At 34.2% G+C, this 7,546-nt stretch overlaps 1 protein-coding gene across 4 annotated transcripts; it reads right to left on the bottom strand.

Moving 5' to 3' along the window:
* Positions 1–735: 735 nt before the first annotated feature.
* LOC112744106 (U-box domain-containing protein 33) lies at positions 736–6,090 on the bottom strand. 4 transcript variants are annotated; one of them, XM_025793606.3, is made up of 10 exons: positions 5,783–6,090; positions 5,088–5,329; positions 4,612–4,733; positions 4,408–4,529; positions 3,999–4,103; positions 3,363–3,813; positions 3,048–3,188; positions 2,194–2,721; positions 1,280–2,035; positions 736–1,137 (listed from the first exon to the last, which is right to left on the bottom strand). In XM_025793606.3, the coding sequence occupies exons 2-10, from the start codon at positions 5,326–5,328 to the stop codon at positions 955–957; spliced, it is 2,649 nt and encodes an 882-aa protein (XP_025649391.1). In that variant the 5' UTR covers position 5,329; positions 5,783–6,090; the 3' UTR covers positions 736–954. The 4 variants fall into 4 exon arrangements, with proteins under 4 accessions (XP_025649391.1, XP_025649393.1, XP_025649392.1 ...); XM_025793608.3 differs by having other exon boundaries at positions 3,048–3,185; XM_025793607.3 differs by having other exon boundaries at positions 5,088–5,352; positions 5,783–6,050.
* Positions 6,091–7,546: the final 1,456 nt, after the last annotated feature.

The raw sequence follows: 7,546 nt of genomic DNA, 5'->3' as shown, positions 1-7,546 counted from the left end.
TGGAGGAGTTGTCGCTGATAGTGTGACGTCGCTAGTGTTCGTGGTTGGAACTTTGTGGGTGGAGCAAGTTGGTGTTCCGTTCATACATCGTCGGAAGAGGAGCGCCTCATCCAAGTTACTACCGGTTGGAACGGATTTTTTACCAAATCATTTAAGCAGTTATAATATTACAATGTTTTCATTGAGATAAAGCATGAATAAAGAGACTTTTCGTATGTATTTGAATTTAGTTCTTTTTATTTAAAAGTAGTAATTAACTTTATTGAAATAATAAAATCAAGTGTAAACTTTAGTTGCATGATCATGCAAGTTATAGTTGTTCTAAAATATTTATTCTTTCAATTCAAAAGGTGCATGATCATTGTGTAACTTTTTCAAGTCATAATGAGAAGTACTCATATGAGATCCATAAACTTTTGCAAAAGATTAGATAAACAACTTGAGCGTAATCTCTTTGTAAGATCTACTAATCATGCATTAATAGTCAATATCATACGAATACTGCTTATATATATATATATATATATATATATATATATATATATATATAGACAACTTTATGATGATATTTGTGATCTTGTGAAGTTATGAGGGCTGCAGATTGAATAAAAAAAAGAGATTGTTTTTCTTGACATGAAGAGTATCATAAAATGTATTATAAAATGTACCATAAAAGAGATTATGTGATTAATTAATTAGTAAGCTGTAAATTATTTTGGTGCGATGAATGAAGAGTATCATAAAATGTATTTTCTTGACATATATATATATGTTGAAATATATGTGCTTTACAATGACTGAGAATAACAAGGTGACACATCTAGATCTTTTTAAGATATGTAAGAAACAAAAAATGATATAACGAAAAAAGAAAACATAAAATTTTGAAAACTTACTTCCCTATACATTCTATTAACAGGTAGTTTACACAGCACAGGAAAGTGATAATCTTGTTCAGTGACTTTGAAGCCAGTCATGGATTGCAGACTTGAGTGCGCGGTTCGGAACAAGATTGCGGTGCGCAAGCTTCAAATTTGTCATCGGCGAATCGTCATGACCACTGTCAAGCCACCCTCTTATGGCCTCGGCTTCATAAGTGAAGCCATCGGCAGCTACATGCGGATCTCGCATTACTTCCTGCAACATAATTTTCTTGTGTTAGCTGTTTTATATTCAAATGCCAAAGCTCATTCATTGGTATGAGGATTTTGAATTTTACATAGATGATGAGGATATAACATTGTGAAAGATTGAGAGAGCTATGAATGGAGACAAATACCTGAAAGATTGGACAAATGAAATATGATGGTGTTTGTTGGTAAAGCCCTGAAGGACTTAGTGTGCCTCCAGAGGAAGTTGTCATGGGGTCCAATACCCTCCATACATCGGAATAAAGATCCGGCCGGTTCTTTCTATTCATCTCGCAACACCTCATGGCCAGGCGAGCCAATTGTTCGGCTTGCACAAATGGCCAGTCTCCGGCTAAAGGATCCAACAGAGATTTCAGCTTTCCGGTTTCCAATGCATAGGACACTTCCTTTGTTATTCCCAAGGCAGGTCTCCCTGTCAACAATCTCATCAATATGATTCCAAAGGAATAAACATCTGACTTAGGAGTAAGTTCCCCGGACGCAAGGAATTCCGGATCCATGTAAACAAAAGTTCCCTTTGGGTGGGTTCTCCAACACTCTGTAGTGTTATCAGTCGAATCCTCGCGACGAGATAATATGCGGCAGATTCCAAAGTCGCTTAGCTTGCTAATAAGGTTTGCATCAAGGAGAATGTTAGAGGGTTTCAAGTCACCGTGCACTATGCGGTGCGGTTTACTTGAGTGAAGGAAGATGAGAGCTGAACAAAGTTCTGCAGCAATGCGAATTCGAGTTTGCCATGGCAAGGGAGGTGTGTTATCCTTGCAAACCAGACGGTCTTCAAGGCTCCCATTCGGTAAATACTCGTAGATAAGAGTAAAGGATTCTGGGCAGGCTCCAACAAGTGTGATAAGATTTGGATGCCTTAACTTGCTCAATACATCAACCTGGGACAAAACAACAAGTAGGGTCAAAATAAATATCCACTTGGCATATCTTATAAAGTTGGTAATAAACGATGCAAAGGACAATTTCACAAATATACAAAGGAAGAAAGATAGATTTCAAAAGAAATTAACATCTTGTCATAGTCGAAGAAGCTCACCTCTTGTTGAAACTCCAAGGGTCCTTGCATGCTGTCAGAGTGCAACATCTTTATAGCCACCTCAGTGTGCCGCAACATACCTTTAAATATACTTCCATATCCACCTTCTCCTATCTTTAGGGACTGATCAAAGTTATTTGTTGCTTGTTCGATCTCAAGGAAAGAGAACTCCGAGAACAATTGAGGTGTGTGAGTGCCAGAGGCCTCTCCTTGTTTTTTCCTCAACTCCGTGGCCTCTCTCAGCACTTCATCACGCTGTACCTGCAACTCATCCCGTTCGTTCTTGTAGCTTTGTAACAGATCCACGGCAGAAATGATCTTCTGCTCATACTCCTTTATCATAAGTTCGGATGATGCAATTTGGCTCTCCAGTGATGACTTCTGATCCAGTGCAAGTTGGAGTTCTTCCTCAACTTTGTCTCTCTGGATCTTCATATTTTGAAGTTGTTCTTTTTCTTTTTGTAGTTCTTCCTCGGCCCTTTTCCTCAGATTCAACTCTTCTACATATAAACTTTCAGAGATTTTAGCCTGTCAATGGGGCAGTTCACGCAATGAGACGGGTTAGAGAACGAACCAAGTTGCAAATTTGGGGCATGATAATACAACACAAAATTATGCTCATCCATTCAAATGATATTATTTAGCATTGGTCATGGATGAGTTATAAATCTCCACTTTCTTATTATACTTCTTTGGTATTAGAATTTAGAAATGCTTTACTGCTAAGAAGAACATAGAAACTACAAAACTAGATACAACCAATGAATACAAAATAAGCAAATAAGTATTTGAAACATGATGAGAATAGAATAGTCTTGGAGAAGTCTTGAAGCAATTAAAAACAGGATAGCTACCTTTCGCATAGCTTCAATGGCCTCCTTTTCAGCTTTCCCACGCCTATATGTTTCTTGATATGCGTTTCGTGTGGCTCTCTCGGCCTCAGCCATAGCCAATTCAAGTTGATCATATATAGTATCATTCATTCCTCCATCCTGCTAGAGTTCAATCACATCATTCTAAGCATCAGCATAAACCTTCCGGCGTTCAGATGCTATCGATTCGAAAGTAAAAGTTGCTTCTCATCACTTCCAACATGTTAAAAGATAAACGTACTCATGCTACAATGTATAAATAGACACTAATTGAATGAGAAAGGAACATTGGTTTACCAGTACACTAGGAGGAGAAGAATGATGAAGATCCTCTTTGATTGCATGGCTCAAAGTCAACTCTGCTACATTCTCAGCAATCTCACTAACCGAATTTGGGCTCAACATTGGGTCAACAGCACCACTATCGGAGCACACTGACAAAGCTGAAGGACTCCTTGTCCTTGATACCCTATCTGACTCATCAGAACTTAAATCAGTACCTAACCTATTTGGTGGAGTTGAGAACCCTTCGAAGTTATCTGGAGAAGAATCATGCATAATGCCCCCTACAACACCATCATTGGCAGACCTTACTTTGCGAAATAACTCCCGACGATGACTAGTTTGATTTTGGCCCGGAGTAAGAACAGATTGAGATCTCGGGAGTACTGGATGTTCAGCTTCAGAGTTTGGAACTTGTTGTACCAAAGGAGATGCAACTAAATTATCTGCACCCAAACTGCGATCCCTGTGTTGATGTCATACTTAAATCAGTACCCAATATTGAAAGGAAGTAAATCAAGATAGAAAGCTTTTTGAAATTATTAAATACACTAGTATTCACAGGAATTTACAAACTCTCTTTCTGTATTGAATTTCTCTTCCATGTGAAACTATATTGTGTTTAGATCAGAGTGCATCAATATTTTGTACCTTGTGTGTATAAGGTGCCCTTTGCAGATAAACTGTATCCGACAAAATGCCGGAGCTTGCTCACATACAAAGATGGCTTTCTTAGATTTCAAGTCCATCATTCTCCTGAAATGTCATGAAGCTGAACTTAGTGGAAATGTATGAGCTTTCTGTTTCACTTTCAGAATTTCTGGAATGAAAGAGTGAAAACAGTTGTTTTCTGATTTCATCTCCTATTTTCAATTTTTCTTCACAAAATCTTGAAAGTAGGAAACACCGAAGATAAAAGTAAGAAATAAAAACAAGAACCAAACTGGACATAATGTTGACTTCATCAAAACTAATAGGGATCGGACTACGATTCCACACGGCAAAGAAAGATTCTCTTACAAATGGGGAGGGTGGTGCTATCTGGCTAGTGGCTTCTTACCTAGAATGGGATCGGTCCGATGCCGCTCCCATGACAAGCCTTTGGATGCCACGTTGGGAGACAAGTTCTACAATTCCTTTTTCAATGTTGTCCAGTTCATTATGCACTTTCTCCGCCTGCACCTGTATCAGAAAGCAACTAATGTAAAATCAAATAAAATTTGAAACTAATAGATATACACATAGAATTACAGCGTAAATTTACCCCCATCCGTTGACATATACGAAGATACTCATCGAGAGTCTTATGCATGGTTTGTCTTTCAATATCCCGGTATGCTCGAACCTCCTGCTCTTTCAGTGAACTTGCAGGGAACATAGCACCCACTTAACAAGAAGATTACAATTACAGACCATCATCAGCAAATTGAAAGAAAAAAAATTGCATGAAAGATTGACCAAATATCAAGCTAAATTTGGTTCTTAAAATCAATTCCTTTTTTGATGAGAAAAAACATCATATGATCATTTTGACCAACACAGCCGAATAACACCAAACAAAAATGGTCAAGTAAATTTCCGACAAAATTCAAACAAAATCCAACAAACAGAACTTTAACTATATTTCCGAAATCTAGTTTGAAAATCATCAAAGCAACACATACCAACCATTGACTTGAAAAACTTCAGACAATTAAGGAACCAAACATCGAATCCATATAGAGAAGTATACAAACTTACTCAAAGGGATCTTGGTTGCAGGAACATGAACATGAAGTATGCAAATCCTCCTTCCTCCAGAGTTCTGAATCGCCCATATCAGATTCAGCTTGCTCTCTTTCACTTCTTTTGACACAGCAACATAGATTGGTTCATCAACTACCACAGCTTGATTAGGCTCCTCAACAATTTCACCCTCTTGAACTCGCCTCACAGAACCCATCCTTTGTGTTGTTGCAGGCACAGGATTCACCACAGCCATGCTATGAGATTGAGATGCAAGACACTTGAATCATTCAGAACAAACAAAAAACTCAACTTTCTCTCAATTTTAGCAAAAAGTTTAAACTTTCAACTTCTTCCTTAAGCTATTGATAATTCTCACAATATAACACGAACCCGAAAATTTCACTCTCCTAATTGAGACTTGCAAATAAATCATCAAAATTTCTCAAATCCATAAAAAAAAAAAACTCCTCCTTTTCAGAACTTCAACCCCCCACAGTGTTTCAATTAAGAGAACAAGCCAACGCTACAAAGTAATTCCCATTTTGTGTAAACACCAAAAATTGAAACTTTTTTTCTATATTCACAATTGGCACAAACTAAACAAGACCCTTTTGAGAGAGAGAGAGAGAGAGAGAGAGAGAGAGAGATAGAGAGAGAGAAGTTTCTCCTAATACCCAAAAAAAAGAAATAATAAGAGCTTAACGAACCTGAACCCACTCAGTGTGTGTGTCCTTGTCTTTGTCTTTCAACTAACTTGAAAGTTCTCATCACACTGAACATCTTTACTAGCACCAAAGCGTTCAGAAGAAGAAGAAGGTATTGAGGTTGGAAGTGATGAGAGGAAGTGTTTTATAATGAAAAAAGAAGTGAGAAGGGACAGTTTTGGAAGAGACTGAACAACCTGATCTGAGAGAGGCTAGAAATGAAAAGATCAAGCTTGTCTTAACCTCTAATCATTCTCATTGCATTGCGTATAAACAGAAAACACTCTCAAACTACCAATTTATTATTGGATAAAACTATTAAAAATACCTTATAATATTTAAACATGGACAAAAATATTAAGAAGGATTAAAATGATAAAAATGTCTTAAAAAAAATATTTCCATCAGATATTTTTTTTAATTTAATGATTTTATGTTAAGAGAAATGTTTTTGCACTTTTTTTAATAGCCAAAATAAAATTTTTAAAATGAAAAAAAAGTCTAGAAGCATAATTTTTTTAGCTCTTTTTAAGTATTTTTTTGTAAAAAATCGAATTATATTCACAAATAATCGTTTCTCATTCATAAAAAATTGTTGTTTTCTATTTTTTTCCCCATCTTTTAAATTTTTTTAAGATATATTATTTTTGTCATTCATAAATTTTTATTTTGAAAGGATTTCCTTTAATAAGGTCTTGCTAGACTAATAATAACGTGCTTCAAAAAAATTAAAAAAAAAATATAATACTCCTTTGACAATAATTATAATATAATAATTAGATGAATGCTATGAGCCAGTAACTTTTATGATTTGTAGCCATCAAATAGCTATCAATGATGATTTTAATGGTGTGAGATTGATGTGAGATTTCATCTAATAGCTCATTTTTTTTTGCTAATTACATACTAACTAAAATTTAACAAAATTGCTGACCCCTAGACTTTTTTCTTTATTTTAAAGTATAAACTCTGACTATTTAAAAATATAATTACAATAAATTGTGTTATAACACAATAAATCAATTAGTACAAAAATAAATTATGTTTAGAGTAAATAGTTATTTTGCATCTAAAATATTTTAATTTTGGTAAAATGAATTTTATATTTATTTTTTATAAAATAAACTTTGAATATCTATTTCATTTGACAAAATAATCTAATCATTCAGAGTATTAGGTTAATATTAAATTGTTTTGTAAAACGAAATAGATATTTAGAGGTTTATTTTATTAAAAATAAATATAAAAATCTAATTTTTTAAATTAAAATATTTCGTATACAAAATAATAATTTATTCTTATGTTTATAAATTTAAGTCATTTATACAAAATATAGAAAATAGATTGTTAAATAACATTATAAAAGGAAATATTTTAATAAATATTATTAAAAAATAAATCCTTTATATTTTCAATACATTTTGAGCAGGTTTCAAAATTATGAAAAGAATTCCTTTGCCAAAAATATCTTGTTTGACTAAAAAGTGGAAAATTATTAATTTATAATTGAAACTAATCGTTTTACGTTGAAAATCAGCTTATAAGTGAAAGTAACGTCGGAAAACATGTTTGGGAACATGCTAAAAAATGTATTTTGTGTTGTGGTAAGAATATTTTATCACATTTTATGTGGATGTCTATTTTTAAGGATGATCGTATTTAATATATTTTGAAAAAGTAAAGCCTTACATATGTATAAATAGGAATATAGGTGGAGACTTTTTACACAACAATAAGCAATAAAATACTCTCTCTCTCTTTTACGTT

Source organism: Arachis hypogaea, chromosome 14 (genome assembly GCF_003086295.3).
Source record: "Arachis hypogaea cultivar Tifrunner chromosome 14, arahy.Tifrunner.gnm2.J5K5, whole genome shotgun sequence".
Lineage (NCBI taxonomy): Eukaryota > Viridiplantae > Streptophyta > Magnoliopsida > Fabales > Fabaceae > Arachis > Arachis hypogaea.
Note: the sequence above shows the minus strand (reverse complement) of the source record. Positions and strands in the feature narration are given on the sequence as shown.

Bases quoted from the DNA above. Each gene is read 5' to 3' on its own strand.
- LOC112744106 (XM_025793606.3), bottom strand. From the start codon at position 5,328: ATGGCTGTGGTGAATCCTGTGCCTGCAACAACACAAAGGATGGGTTCT. The intron at 4,104-4,407 runs GTAAGAAGCCAC...ATGACATTTCAG, and splicing joins TCGGACCGATCCCATTCTAG to GAGAATGATGGACTTGAAAT. The intron at 2,722-3,047 runs GTAGCTATCCTG...CCCCATTGACAG, and splicing joins CCATTGAAGCTATGCGAAAG to GCTAAAATCTCTGAAAGTTT.